Source organism: Thalassophryne amazonica, chromosome 8, assembly GCF_902500255.1.
Source record: "Thalassophryne amazonica chromosome 8, fThaAma1.1, whole genome shotgun sequence".
Classification (NCBI taxonomy): domain Eukaryota; kingdom Metazoa; phylum Chordata; class Actinopteri; order Batrachoidiformes; family Batrachoididae; genus Thalassophryne; species Thalassophryne amazonica.
In genome coordinates, this window is record NC_047110.1 from 54,650,593 (window position 1) to 54,666,973 (window position 16,381).

A 16,381-nucleotide genomic window follows, 5' to 3' on the forward strand; every position below is an offset into this window, starting at 1 on the left:
CTTCAGCAGGGAACAAGATGTTCAAAGACATAAGTGTGGTTCATTGTTTTTGTCTGTTGTTGCTTTTGATGCTACTAGAAGCGATAGTGGTTTAAAACTCAAATTCAGTTTGTTAGTAGTTGTAAATGTACCAGACTCAATACTGGAATTTATTGGTTATCTGTAACTTCTGATACATTTTTGGTTGGTTTATTGTTTTATCTTTATCAAAGATAACTTTTCAGTTATCTGATTATCTGTTATCAAATTAATTTTTTGGTTATCTGTGCCCCACCACTGATAATGACCACAATTGTTTGCAAGCAGACTGGACTTGGGACTTCGTCCCACCTCTGGTGGACGGCCTTTTAATCAAGATGGACCATGAGAGGAATACGAGAAAATACGTTTAACTGGGTAATGGACTTCATGAAGGGGAGAAGTATACAGGTTTAGATCGGATCAGAAATATCAAGGAAGTGTCTGGTAGAAAATATAACCCTTCAAGGAAGTGTGATAAGTCTTTTATTATGATAAATGGTATGTTTTCAAATATTCATTTATTCTTGCATATGATGGAAGTTTATGAAAAACGGGGAAAAATATTAAATTTATTGTGTGAAAGTTACAAGAAGCTGTAACACAAGTAGAAGATTGGGGAAGGAAGTGGGGCTTTGGGTTCTCTGTTGAGAAGATATGTTGAAGGAAGAAAAGTGGAGAAAATATAAAACTTGCTGTATGGTAAGAATTTAGACAGTGTCAACTTTTAAGTTCTTGGGATTTTTTTTTTTTTTAAGACTGTATCATTAGAATGATCAATTTTGAAAGGAAATTACAACTGCTCAAGCAAATCATTCTCGTAAAAACACATGTTAAAGGTGACGTCACAGTTCCCTTCCTACTACCGTTTGTCGCCCAATCACAGGACAGACTGAGCGGTTGCCCCGCCCTCTCTGTCCCACGGTCCGCTCGGGAGGCCCGCTGCTGCTGAAATGGCTGCTGCCGCTCCGGACGACACGTCCGCGCTGACTGTCAAAACGACGAAGTTCAAGCCAGGACGCATAAAGAACCAGAGAAAGACCGGGCCGAAGCGGAGCCAGAGGAGTCGGACGGCCACGGAGAGTCCCAAACGAAAGAAGCGAGCGAGGATGGTGAGGAAGAGCAGCCCGCTGCTGTGGCGGACAAGGCCGCGACTCGGGCGGCGACAGACGGCGCTGTGACGGTCAGCGAGGCGGCCGGAGAGCCGGAGTCCCGACAAAGCCCGGGACACGGGAACGGACCCGCTGTCAGCGAGAGCGAAGTGAAAGAACCCAAGGAGGAGCACGGAGAGGAAAGCCGGTGCTCAGGCACAGACTCCGAAAAGAGCAAAACGATGTGTGAAGACGGAGAGAAAAGCAGCGGCGGCGACAAGAGGCGGCCGAGTGTGGAAATGTCCTCGTCAGACGGAGAGCCACTCAGCCGCATGGACTCCGAGGACAGGTGGGTGACACGGACCGCAGCCCGCGGGCCACGGGTGTCCGCTGAGACAGTCACAGCTAGAGGTCAAAAGAAGCGAAAAACATCCTGTAAACCCACAGCCCTCTCTGGTTAGATCAGACTTTAATTACACTGTCATGATGATGCACTGGGTTATTTACACAGCTAAAACAGATTATCTTATATTACAAAAAAAAAAAAAAAATCTTATTAAATCAAGCAATTTGTTATTTTGAAGTTGTCTTGTTTCAGCTACCTAATATAGTGTTTCTAAAAAATAATAATACCCCAAAACATCCATAAAACACCCTGTTTTCCGTTTGGTGATTTGTTTGCAAAGCTTAAAAATTCCAGAGTTGGAACAGAACCATGTTGGAATTCTGCTACTCCCAGGACTTCCATGATCCTGAAGTATTGTTCCAAACTTCTTATGCAATTTCACAAAAAATAACCATATCAACTGTTTAATTCCAAAGTCTTGAGGCAGTGTCAGTTTCATCCCTCTTTTAAAATGTCAAGCACACTGTACACTGGTGTGGTTCATAACTACCTCCTTTATTTAAAAGGGGAAAAAAAAACAAACAACTAAAAGCTGATGTTTGAGTCCAGATTTGCAGGTGACCACAGCCCAGTCTCCATCCATAACACTCTCATTAAAACGGTCTGTCCTTTATAACTACTTTGGCAATCTTTATTGATGCTGCTACATTCATCTGGTAAGTTTGAGGCTTCAATAAAAACTGCACTGTTTAAGAAGGCTCAGACTGAATGGGGTTGAACAGAAGCTGAGTGTAATGGTTCTGCTGAACGTCTGGTCTGGTACAGAGTACAAGCCTGGTGTGATCTCCCGGTACAAATGAAATCCAGGCTTGCCTGTCTTACTCAGAGTACAGTGAAAATCAATTTTCACAAGGAACGTCAGTCCCTCCAATCCATCGTGAAGTACATCATCCCCCCTCCCATCTTTCAAAAAGTTTTGAAAATCACCCAATTTATTTTGTTATATTACCCAAGAAATTACTGCAGCCCCTTTCACACCGGCCCACTTTGAGTTGCGTCGAGCGGCATCATGACAACGCCACATGGATGCAACCTAATGGCTAGATGAATGCCAACACACCATGATGGACGCAAAGGACGAAGCGAATCGGATGCCAAAAATTAAACGTTTAATTTTTTTTCCACATCAAGCACAGGACGCTAAAGGAAGTGGTTTCAACGCAAGTCAGGGTAAAGCAGTGGTATGCAACGTGTCTGGAAGCCATACCCACACAACGTTACCTGACGCCAATTTATGATTCCTGCTGTGTTCCATTGTTCCTGAAGTATAAATCACACAGGATTGTTTTATACCATGTACACAATGCAGTAAAACTACATGCTCAAAGAGCACAGAAAAAAATGCTGATTGCAGCTTGATTGCTGCTGCAGCTACTCGCTCTTAAATTCTCTCACAACTGTGTTTAAATAAAGTCCATAAAAGTCCTGCTCACAGACTGATTGCCAGCGACAGGACATGTCCACATCCAGTAAAAACTCTGGACGTCTCCAGTCCATTCACGGACAGTTCGTTTGCGCACATGCAGCTCGCGGTCAACGGAAGAAAGATAAACTATAAGAGAAATCAGAGCGCAGCCCTGCTCAAGAACAAATATAAACTAGAAGAGAAATCAGAGTGCACAGTCTGGCTGCAGCCAAATTGTCTGCAGATCCTCCTCTGCGTTCTCACCTCCTCTCTTTAGAGTGGGCCAAAACCCAAAGCGGATATGTATGGGTCCGCTGTGGTGGCCCTTAACAAATCGGGGCAGCCAAACGACAAACCTCAAGCCTTCAGCTGACTGTATAGATTACCTGATCTATGACGCAACCATTTTAACAACTTGTTTTTGCACTTCTCCATCACTAGACTGTAGTTGACCCTCACAACCCCTTCTCATTAGGATGCAAATCTGGATGTTTCAATGTGCAGTGTTTTGATATAGTACAATAAGTCTTCAACACTATTCAAGTGAAGTCCTTTACAGTTCCCCACTAAAGTGCAATTATGCCTGCTGCTTTAGATTCTGTTTCTTTTGAACATGCATGCACTTATGTGTGTGCTCTTAATGTACAACCCCAAATCAGAAACCATCTGGACAATGTGGGGAACCCCCGGAGTGATCCTTTGACTTCTGTTCATTGCAAAACGTATGAACCCCAAGCTATTTAATATCAAATTTTGTGTGGCCAACTTCATTTCAGACATCAATTCCCACATTTAAGGCCTGCAGTACATTCCAAAAAAAAAAAAAAAACCTGGGACAGTGGCAGTTTATTCTAAATATAAGGATTACATCATCATGTTTACATCTAGTGTTTTTTTTTTTTTTTGACAAATCAAGTGATGGGTACATGGACATTTCCAGTCACTGAATCTGTCCATCATTAATACATACAAACAGGATGGTACTGTATGGTAAAGATGTGTCAGGTGGGCATTTGTCAAAAATTGAATGCTGGAAGAAGACAAGTAAGGGAAGCCATCAAGACACAGAGACAACTCTGAAGGAGTTCTACGCTTCTGTGGTTGTGATGGGAGAAACTGCATAGTGCAGCCTTTGTTGCATCACCAGTTATACAGCTTCATCAAGTAGTATATAGGAAGAACATTTGAAATTTCAGTCTCAGAAGGTACAGAGAAAACCTGGCTCTAGATTTGATCTTGGTGTTGCAGCCTGGTCCTGCTGTGATTGGGGCGAGAGACAGGGTCAACAGGGGGCAGTTTTCTTAGTCTATCACAAAGCTACTCATAGATGGGCATTCACACTCACCCACACCGGTGGTCAGTTGATAGCTTCCAGTGCACCTAACCTGCATGTCTTTAGAAGTGGGAGGAAGCCCGAGCATCCAGAGGGAACCCACGCAAACATGGGGAGAACATGCAAACTTCACACAGGAAGGACCAGATGGGAAGTGAACCTGCGACTGTCTTGGTGTGAGGCATCAGTGCTAACCACTAGGGGTGGGCGATAGAACCTCAAAATTTCTATTGTGATATTTTGAAGAAACATTATTTACTAGTGTGTGTGTGTGTGTGTGTGTGTGTGTGTGTGTGAAACAAAATACTTGACCATGATCAGAGGCTGGCACGTTGACTTTCATGCATGACGCTTGTCTTGTATTCACCACAACATAAATGCAAAATTGCTCAATTTCAAGTAACAAACTGACAATGTGCTTAATGAAAACACATATATTAAACAAACAAACAAACCCACAAATATATTTATCAGGACTTCCCCATCCATTACAGTGATGACTATTGAAATTACTGTTCATTGCATTGACAGGTAATTTAATGATGACATCTGATAATCAGCCCAAATGTCATGCCACTGCTAACTGTGTAAAGCAGAACATTGCTGTCAGTTAAGGACATCAGTTTCACAGCTGTCAGATTCCTTTAGCTGAAGGTTTTAAATCGGGGTTGGGGTTAAGTAGTAGTAGTAGTAGTAGTAGTAGTAGCAGCATCCCTTCTAGCCAACTATTAAAAGTGCACAGTGGAAGAAAGAAATGAGGGCATATCTGCATACAGACACCAAGAGGCCAGGCACCAAAAACATGTGATGCTGGGATGGTCTCGCGGACTGAACGGTCCGCCCTAAAAATTGGTCCGTGGCGTTTTAAATAAGTTTTAGGGTTTTTTTGTTGTTTTTTGTTTTCCCTTTAACAATTAAGAAAATGTTTGACAAAGTTTGACAAAGTTTTAATTCGGCACACAAAATATTCAAATAGAAAAAAATGAACAATTCCACAAACAAACACAGACAAAACTAGTGAGTCCGAAGGGTGTGGGCTGAAGCAAAGCTATTAGCGCCCACCCCTGCTAGTACAAGTCCAACAATTCTAATCAGTCATATTTACATAAATATAAATTCACTACTACATGTCGACACACAGACATACACATCAATATACTATTCACTTATAATTATATTTATATAGTACCAGATCATAAGAAAGTCAAATCAAGGCACTTTACGCCAGTAAGGCTACCTTACCAACCCCCAGAGCAAGCACTAGGCAACTGTGGTGAGGAAAAACTCCCTATAAGGAAGAAACCTCAAGCAGACCAGGCTCTTGGGGGTGACCCTCTGCTTGGGCTGTGCCACATATACCTATATACATACGTATATACTTTACAAACATAAATATATACATACATATACACAGTCACTTATATACATATACACCTACCCATATCTATATATCTACATACGCATATACATACCCACACATTCAAATATACAATAAGTCCACTTATAAATTGAACATTCCATATAAATCAAATTATATTTGCTTCTTTATGATACTTAGACATAATGTTCTTTTGAGTAGTTTCTAAATCTCACTAAGGTACTACTCATTCTAACCTCTGTTGAACATTTGTTCCATTTCCTCACCCCAACCACAGACACACAAAAATCCTTTACATTTGTTCTTACTGGTGGTTTCATAAAAATTGCACAACCTCTTAAACTATATCTGGATTCCCTCAATCGGAACAGACTCTGGACATGTCTCGGTAAGGCTTGGTTTTTCGCTCGAAATAAAGTTTGAATTGTAATGTAATCGACCAAATCAATGAATTTTAATAAATTTAAAGACACAAATAGAGAATGAGTTGGTTCACGATATTGTTATTGCAGATGATTCGTATGGCTCGTTTTTGCAAAAGGAATATTGGATTGGTATTTGATTTGTGTTTCCCCATGACTCACACAATATGTCATATATGGTACCATCAGAGAATGATATAAAGTAAGTAACCCTTCTTGCGGCCGTAGGTCTTTGGCTTTATACAAAATGGCTATAGTTTTTGACAATTTTGATTTCACATAATTTATATGTGGTTTCCAGCTAAGTTTATTATCAATTATAACACCTAAAATTTATTCTCTGTTACTAACTCAATTTCCTTATTGTTTATAGTTAAATTTTTACATTTGGGTGCCTGTTTATTTCCAAATATAATACATTTAGTTTTCCCAAGGTTGAGTGACAACTTATTAGCGTCAAACCAAACCTTAAATTTTTCCAGTTCTTTCTCCACTATGTCCAGAAGCTGTTCAAGATTTTCACCGCTACAGAACACAGTTGTATCATCCGCAAAAAGGACACATCTCAGTGAACTCGACACCCAACTTATATCATTTATATAGATTATAAACAACAAAGGACCCAGCACTGAGCCCTGCGGCACCCCACATGTGACATCCCTGAGTTCAGAATTTGTATTATTGAATTGAACATACTGAAATCTGCTTTGTAAATAACTAGCTATCCATTCTTATGCCAGACCTCTGATTCCATATTTCTGCAGTTTACTTAATAGTATTCCATGGTTAATTGTGTCAAACGCTTTCTGTAAATAAAAAAAAAACACCTATTGTGTATTGTTTATTATCAATTGCAGTTGCAATACTTTCCACAAAGTCCATCAAAGCATGTGATGTAGTTCGAGACCTTCTGAATCCATATTGTTCTTCACAAATGATGTTATGCTTCAGTAAATAATCATTTAATCTTTTAGCAAATATTTTTTCCAAAATTTTGGAAAATTGTGGCAGGAGTGATATAGGTCTATAATTAGAAAATGTGTGTTTGTCACCAGTTTTAAACAGAGGAATTACTTTGGCTATTTTCATTTGAGAAGGAAATTTACCAGTACTTAGTGACATATTGCAAATATAATTGAACGGTTTTACTATACAATCAATAACTTTTTTTAATAAAGCCATATCCAATTATTTAAAATCAGTCGATTTCTTACTTTTTGAACCATGAACCAGATCAAGTATTTCCCTTTCATGAGTACCACCAATGAACATTGAAACAGATTTGTTAACGTTGAATTATTTACCCAGAAGTTATTAGTTGATGAGTCAATCTTACTGGCAAGATTTTTACCCACATTAACGAAGTATTCATTAAGTGTTCAGCAATAGACTCGTCGTTATCAATCGTGATGTAGTTGTTACTCTGAAAAAATGAAGGATAATCTCTAGTTACTCTATTCTTTTTACTATTTCATTTAATATGTTCCATGTGTTTTGATGTTATTTCTATTTTTGACAAGTAACTCATTATAATATGTTTTTTTACTGAGTCTCATGATATGATTAACTTATTCTTATATGTTTTATACTTACTTTCAGCTTCCTTAGTTCGTAGTTTTATGAATGTTTATATAGTACGTTTTTCTTTTTACATGCCCTCTGAAGTCCCTTAGTTATCCATGGTTTGTTGCTATATTGATTTCTATATATTTTGTCAACAAATGGACAGTGTTTGTTATACAAACTGGAAAAAATGGAGATGAAAGCATCATATGACCTGTCAACATCATCAACAAAAACATCTGACCAATTCTGACTTGATAAATCCTCCCTTAATTATCAATTGTTTCAGGTGTTACTTTTCTACTCATGAATTTGATATTGCTTTGATACATACAACAACCCTCCAATGCAAAGACTGAGAAAACTGGCAAGTGATCACTGATATCACTGACCAGTAGTCCCCCACTAAGATTACCGGATATAACGTTAGTTAAAATATTGTCAATGAGAGTTGTTGAGTCCATAGTTATTCTGCTAGGATGAATGATGGTTGGAAACAGTCCTAAACAGTACAAGGTGTTTATAAATGAGGTAATTTGTGGATGATTGTGAGGGTTTAAAAAATCTATATTGAAATCTCCACAGACAATAAATGCTTATTTCTGTTGATTTTGTTGTACATTCCTAAGATAATGTCTTCAAAGGTGTCAATATTTGTCCCAGGAGCTCTGTAAATGCAACTAACAACTATGTTTTTGGAGTTTATAGATGTCATTTCTATGGTAACACATTCCATGATGTTGCCACTGAAAATGACATGTTGTTAATGAGTTTACAGTTATAATCTGACCTTACAAACAGTGCAACGCCTCCGCCCCTTCTCGTCTGCCTATTAACCAGGAACAATTCATAACCATCAAGATATACCAGATCTTTATTATCCTCATTTAACCATGTTTCTGAAATTGCAATAACTGAAAACGTTTTGGATGTTTTCAAACAATCATTAATAGTGGACAGATTACTAGAAAGACTTCTGCTGTTGAAATGTATAATTGAAAAATTTTCATCATTGATTTTATAATTTTTGAATTGTTCTTCTGTAAAATATTTGCACTGTCTCACAATATTCTCACTGAAAAAGGTTTTTTGTTTTCCCTTTAACAATTAAGAAAATGTGAATAGACGAAAGAAAAAATAAGCACCTGTGTTAATTTTCTCTGACTTTGATGTGGATATCTGTAGCTCTGTTAAATCCAGTCCATTTTTGTATCAGAGATTATTTACACAACAGTCCACGAAAGTCTGAACATGAAGGAGGCTAGTGAGGGGAGCCACCCAGACACTCAGGCAACTCTGAAGGAGTTATAGGCTTCTGGACTGGACAAACAATGTATAATGCTGTAAATACCTATAATTTCTGAATGGTTAATGTGATCTGTTTATAATCACAACATGCAAAAGCTTGCATAACTTCAGCTCCATTGTAGTGTTGAATAGAGGCAACATTACAAAAGTGTAACATGGTCCAGATACTAGCGGACCTGTCTATTTTTTTTTTTTTTATCAGAGCTTGATGTTCAAAACCACTTTTTTTTTCTTTTTTTTTTTTTTACATTTTTAGCAGCTCTTTTCATGTTTGAAATTAATTCGTGTTAGTGCTGTGTGATGTATATCATTCTGCATATCGTGTTTTTGTTTATTTTTGTTTTGTTTTTTTTCTTTTTCTTATAGGATTTTGGAATTGTTTGGGTTGTTTCATGGGTGGTCTTTTAATAATCTGAGGCAAAAGGAAAGCTTTGGGGGGGGTGTTTTTGTTACATACACAGGGCGATTGAGAAGTTTTGAGCCCAACCCAGAAAAAGTAGGGCGTGACTTTCCATTTTTTGCAGTCTGAGAAGCCAATATTTCTCAACATTGCAACCAGTGATTCAAAACTTCACATATTCTTGAGAAATTAGTTTAATTTTAACTTTCCGATCAGCAAGTTAAAATCTGAATGAAAAAAATGTACCTGAGTCATACAGGTTATTCTTCTTCAGGTGCTTCAGTTATTGCCTGCCTTTCCAGAAAACCTCTAACATAACTTTAGTCTCAAAATGAAAATTTTGCTAATCTGAGGCCTTGTCCACACAGAAAGAAAACTTTCTCCAGGCAATCTTTGTCGTTTTCAAAAACTGTTCTGTGACATTAATTTTTAGGATTTTTTTTTTGACATTTAAATTTCAGTGCTGAATATTCTTGAGAATTAAAAGTTAATTGCTCTCTGAAAGCCCCTATCGAGGAGAGTGGTTCCGGAGCCAAGGCTGCGCGTGGACGCCAGGCCAACCAGATCTAACTGATATCGCTCCACCTCCCGCACAAGCTCCAGCTCCTTCCCCCACAGCGAGGTGACGTTCCACACCCCCAGAGCTAGCCGCTGCCACACAGGTCTGGTCCGTCGAGGCCCTCGACTTTCACTGCCACCCAAAGGACAGCGCACCGGACACCAGCGGTTCCCCCTGCGGGTGGTGAGCCCACAGGGTGGAGATGGAAGGTCCACGTTGCCTTTTCGGGCTGTGCCCAACTGGGCTCCGTGGCAAGCCCAGCCACCAGGCGCTTGCTGACGGGCCCTACATCCAGGCCTGGCTCCAGATGAGGCCCCCGGGCTTCCTCCGGGCTGGGTCACATTTCTTCTACCTCATTCTATCATGGTGTCTTGTGAACCATTCTTAGTCTGGCCTCTCGCCTGAGGCCAAATTGCCATGGGAGACCCTACCAGGAGCGTAAAGGCTCAGACAACATAGCTCTCAGGTTCATAGTGGCACACAAACCTCTCCACCATGCTAAGGTGATGGTTCCTGGAGAGGCTTGGCTTGGTCTCCAGTTTGGTGGGCTCAGGGTCTCATCACTGCTTTTTGCAGATGATGTGGTCCTGTTGGCTTCATCAGCTGGTGACCTCCAACACTCACTGGATCGGTTCACAGCCGAGTGTGAAGCGGCTGGGATGAGGATCAGCGCCCCTAAATGTGAGGCCATGGTTCTCAGCCGGAAACCGATAGATTGCCTACTCCGGGTAGGGAATACGGCCTTGCCCCAAGTGAAGGAGTTCAAGTACCTCAGGGTCTTGTTCACAAGTGAGGGAACGATGGAGCATGAGATTGGCCAGAGAATCTGCACAGCAGGAGCGGTATTGCATTCACTGTACTGTACTGTTGTGACGAAAAGGGAGCTGACCCAAAAGGCAAATCTCTCGATCTACTGGTCAATCTTCGTTCCTAGTCTCACCTATGGTCATGAGGGTTGAGTCAAAGAACTAGATTGCGGATACAAGTGGCCGAAATGGGCTTCCTCAGAAGGGCGGCTGGTGTCTTCCTTAGAGATAGGGTGAGAAGTTCGGCCATCTGTGGGGAGCTCGGAGTAGAGTCGCTGCTCCTTCGCGTTGAAAGGAGCCAGCTGAGGAGGTTTGGACATCTGGTAAGGATGCCTCCTGGGCGCCTCCCTAGAGAGGTGTTCCAGGCACTTCCATCTGGGAGGAGACCCTGGGTAAGACCCAGGACTAGATGGAGAGATTATATCTCAACACTGGCCTGGGAATGCCTCGAGATCCCCAGTCAGAGGTGGTTAGTGTGACACGTGAAGTCTGAGGTCCCCTGCTGGAGCTATTGCCCCCCCGACCCGAACCCGGAAAAGCGGTTGAAGATGAGTGAGGAGTGCTCTTTGAAAGCACGTACTTGCATTTTTGGGTGATTCTTTAACTACGGGCACTATTGGCCTTGTACATGTAATTTCCACCACACCATTGCCTTACAATATAAAGGCGCCTTGGGGCAAACTGTTTGTTGTGATTTGGCGCTATATACATGTGCTCTGATGTCACTTTTATCTCCATAGAAACTACCCAAACAATCTTTCATACAAACTGTTTAAAGGGACATTACAGTGTTGTGGTGGAAATTACAGCAGTAGTGTGGGACAACTACATTTAAAAAAAAAAAATCACAACAGTTGTATGACATTGAATACCCCAATTATGTTTTTGATTATTCTACTGATATTTTATTCGCAGATATTTTAAACATAGAAAAAACGTTTCTTTACATTCATTTTTATCATTGAAGATCAAAAGTCTGGGTGTGGGACAAGCACAAACGGCAATATTTGCATATAATGATGCTGTAACAAGGTGAAAAAGTCATCATAGGACTACTAGAACAATTTCTTAACACACTTCTCATTGTAAAGATAACTATAAAAGTGTGAAATTTCCCCCTTTTTTTTCGTTTTTCATACAATATGATCAAAGGACATAATAAGTGCCGTAGTCTAAGAATCACCCTTTATGCAGTATTATCCATTACATCAATGGTATAAAATGGTCTTAAAGTGGCATCTGTGCTAACTCTTAAGGTTTATCTTGATATTTTCTGAGGCAATGTATTGTCAAGCAAAATTTATTATGACAGTCCTGCCAGTAACAAACTACAGCAGAGTGTCAGTAGCAGTCATGCTTGACATTATAAACAGGAGAGGAGATTTTTGCCAACCAAACAAAATTCACAAAAAACAAACTGGGGGGAAATGTGGACAGGTTGCCAAGCAGACAAGCACCATTCTTGCTGCTACCCATAATCTGCAATTGTAACCTACTGATTTATATCACAATAAGACACTTTTAGAAAATCATGTTTATAAATAAAAAACACACACCATTATTGTCATGGATGGTATGATTATGGCTACTAACACTAAGCCACTGTGCTGCCTTGCAGTCACAAACTGCATGTATACAGTGTGTAAATAAGTATTGATCACGTCGCCATTTTTCTCAGTAAATATAGTTCTAAAGGTGTTATTGACATGAAATTTCCCCAGGTGTCGGAAACAACCCAGGTAATCCACACATCAAAGAAATCAAACCATAGGTGTCCATAAATTATATATAATAATGTGAAATGATATAGGGTAAAAGTATTGAACACTTGAAGATAGAGGTCCAAAAGGCATGGAAAGCCAAGAATCAACTGAAATCTACCAGTAATTACAAAACAGTCCTGCTCATTCTCAGTGCAAATTAATATCATGTTGGTTCAGTCCCAGCTGATGGCCTATAAAAAGGTGTTTCATACCAAGGTGATCTTCACAACCTCATTGTTGCAAAACATACTGACGGCATTGGTAACTCAATTCCTCATGCCAGTGTGCCCTACTTTGTCCCTCTTGGTGCCACGCTATATAAAATGAACCATGTGCCATATAATTTCATAGCCAAAGACGCATTTGCTCTCAGAACTTGGCTGATGAAACCATTCCTCTCATCACTCCCAGAATCACAGAGAAATTATCTACAGCTGCAGGTTCTCATGTTTGTTATGTGGCACGAATGCGTTGGGATCTTGTCTCCAAAGGTAATTATTTATAATATATATTGTAATAAGCTTGATATAACCACTTGCATTTTCATTCCTTCTTAGGATTTGATACTGTATCTATAAGTTATGTTTATTGTAGATGTAACATCCTCTTAATAATCTAATTCAGGTTCAGATGCCCTGTGCGCAGTGACATGCAGTGTTTTTGAATAGGTTGCGCAATGTTTCACGCAAGTGGCCAGAAATTTTGAACATTTCAAAATTTTCTTTGTGCACTGGCATCATCTGCACACAGTTTATGCATAGTTTATGACAAATTCTCCTTTGGCACACGATTGCGTGCCAGGGCTGGGATCAAATTTGTGCAAGTGTAAGTAATGCATTCAATTGCCATGGCTTTTATGCATGCTATCACTCAAGAGTCTACTGTTGAAGAAAAAGCATGTTGAAGCTTGTTTTAAGTTTGCTTGGTCAGATGAGACCAAAATGGGACCCTTTGGATGTCATAATACACACCATGTTCACCCATCATGACAACCCATAAATGGATAAAAGAAGCTGAGCGTGGATCACTCGGTGTATGACGAAAGAAGCCTGAACACATCCTTATCTTTGAATCTGAACCAGTTAAGGTAACGGGCTAACCTTGGTTCAGGTGTTTATTAAATCGTATTTTTGGGGGCAGTGCAGTGGTTCTCATAACTTCGCTTTGGTGTGGGCATTAAAAGTTATAAGCTGCTTATTTTCCTCAGTAATCGTGCATTAATGGGATCTAACAGATCCAGCTGCCGATGGGTGCTAACGGTGTTGGTATACAGCATTAAATATGAGAATATTTCGCTCAGCAGTTGTCACTCAAAGCAGCCATGCCCCTAATTATGCAAAACTTTTTTTGCTTCGAAGGTCTTAAACTAAGAAGTTTGGGGGGAAAAAATCACCCCCATACAGTTGTCATGGAGGGGAAACTGTCTCAAAACTGTTTTTTGATGACGGATAAGGTTGTTTTTTTGTTTTTTTTCATTACCTCTCCTACGTGTTGAACAAACTCATTCTGTTGGTTGAAGAACATAACGATGCTTTGTAAAATTAATATTCAAATATAAAACAAGAGCAACAGCTGCAAATATGGAATTAATGATGTCAACAGGTGATTGTAATCAAAAGCAGTATCCACAATGGGACTGGAGTCTGAGGAGCAAAGATGGGTAGTCCATGATGGTCCAGTTTGTCAGCAACTGTGTGAGAAAATTTCTTTCAGTATTTATAGTTATCAGATAACATTTAATTTTACAAGCATAGTTGTGCACATGATGATGCAAGCACCAAATATGGCAGCATTATTACCAAGCAGTACTTAACAAATCTGTTTGATTAACCACTTGAAACCTAAGGTAACAGTCACCTTCAAAGATGACCACCAAAACGACTTTGTGAAAATTACTTTTTGCATAGAAATGCTCCTATCACAATGGATTTGTTTTTATAGCATCAGTGGAATTCAAGGTGGCATCTCAATTCAAGATGGCTGCCAAATCGACCCCAAAATCATTTTTCTCACAAATGTCATTATTCATTTGATTTGTGTGATCTTGGTGTCAAAGGCATGCAGATTAAGTGGATTGGAAACTTTAAATGTCTGTAAGTGTGCGTGCGGGTGTGAATGTGTTTGTTTGTTTGTGTGGCCCTGCAATAGACTGACGTCCTGTCCAGGGTGTACCCCGCCTCGTGCTCTATGACTGCTGAGATAGGCTCCAGCCCCCTGCGACCCTTAATTGGACTAAGCGGTTGAGGATGAGTTTGTGTGCCTTTTAAAAGGCCTACATGCAGTAGTTTCAAGAGATGAACACTTTCAAAATGTCCCGGGTAGAAACCATTACTACTAAATGTAGTAAACATCCACTCTAATTTGGCACAATAAGCAAAATAAAACAAATACCATTAATAGCAATAAATAGAATATAATGAAATGGAATTTAACATCATCATTTTAATCAATCTAATAGGAACCATTTGCATCCATAAACTAATTTTTCATCGGTCACCTTGAATTTTCAAGTGTCCAATCGGCCAGGTATGCTGAGTAATATCATGAGAATCACCACGCCAACATTTGTGTTTTGTACCACCACATGCATGGTCTTCCATTATCTTGTCCACTATTAGGAAACGTTGTTTCTCAAAGAAGGATTGGAAGACGATTAGCATATTCCTCCTCCCACAGTGCATACTAGCATTAAACGATTCAGTCGCAAGTTATTTCAGTGCAGATACAAAGTAAAGGGTAAACGTACAAGCCAAAGCTGAACACCCGTGATCTCTGATCCCTTAGACAAACAGTGGCACGTACACACACGACCAGTGCCACTTTGCTCTGTGCCAGCATCTGCGCGGGGCTAGCTGTTGAAAGAATGGATTTGAGAGCGGCACACAGAGCTTTGCACATTTGGTGTGAAATACCCTTAAGTGGGTACAGGTGCCCCTGTTCCCTGATTCAGAAAAACCTGTGAGATGACAGAGTGTAGCACTCTGACTGTTGTGAGACAAATGCAGCGTTTAATCCCGTTTGGCATTTTGAATCCTGCTCACTGCAGACCAACTTCAGCTGTTTGGGGAAAAAAGAGGACTGCAATTGTAAAACAGCCTCATGTTGATCAGAATCTTATTCTGTAGAAAGTTTGAGCTTTTTCATATAATAATAATAAAAACAACTATGTGATGGTTGTAATATCACCGATAACTGATTTATCAAAGTACTTTTTGTTTCATTGACAATCGGTCAGTACTACTGTATGACTGTTGTCTTTGATAAGTCTGAATGTGTTACTGTCACAGCACTCTGAGAGTGCTATGTGAACAGTGAATGATAAAAATTAATTTGGTATGACTGGTGTGGCCATGTGTGTGTAAAATCACCCTCATGCAGCGCTGGAGCTTAACTGTCTTATGTTGCTTGTAATATCTGCATCTGTTCTTCATCGCTGTACAAAAGTGTAATTCTTAGACATACGATGTCGATGGCCTTGTTTGTATTGTGTTGTAACTCCGCAGTTGTATTCTCTGTCCACCTCATCCTTTCCTCTCTCAGTATCAGCAGTACCCTGATGGAGATGGAGAGCACAGTGTCCAGTGGGCGCTCCACCCCTGCCATGATGAATGGCCAAAGTATGGCCACTTCCTCTGCGTCTAAAACAGTAGCTTTATCCATGCTGCTGGGACCTCTGTCCACAGTGTTCAACTACAGTCCTGACCTGGCTGAGCTATCAGGGGCATTCATGTAGCGGGCAGAAAGGAGGGGTTAGTGGATTTAAATTTTTGATACACTTCAGCATTCCCCACAGTATTATAGGCCTGGCAGCTAGCCAGACCAATGATAACCCCTGAAGGCCACAATTTTATTTATTATTTTTGAATAATGCCAAATGGATGTCAGTCATTTCGGAGCATCTGCAGGGCTGTGACTGTGGCTTTCCTTAA

The 16,381-nt window shown here is 40.1% G+C and overlaps 1 protein-coding gene across 1 annotated transcript in view; it reads left to right on the forward strand.

Moving 5' to 3' along the window:
• The first annotated feature begins 1,204 nt into the window (after nt 1-1,204).
• The window catches only part of LOC117515638 (zinc finger protein AEBP2-like), an 87,389-nt gene continuing 72,212 nt past the window's right edge, over nt 1,205-16,381 (forward strand). The window contains 3 exon segments of the mRNA XM_034176287.1: nt 1,205-1,458; nt 15,993-16,104; nt 16,106-16,201. Of these exon segments, the coding sequence (XP_034032178.1) occupies nt 1,352-1,458; nt 15,993-16,104; nt 16,106-16,201 (315 nt within the window). The 5' untranslated portion in view covers nt 1,205-1,351.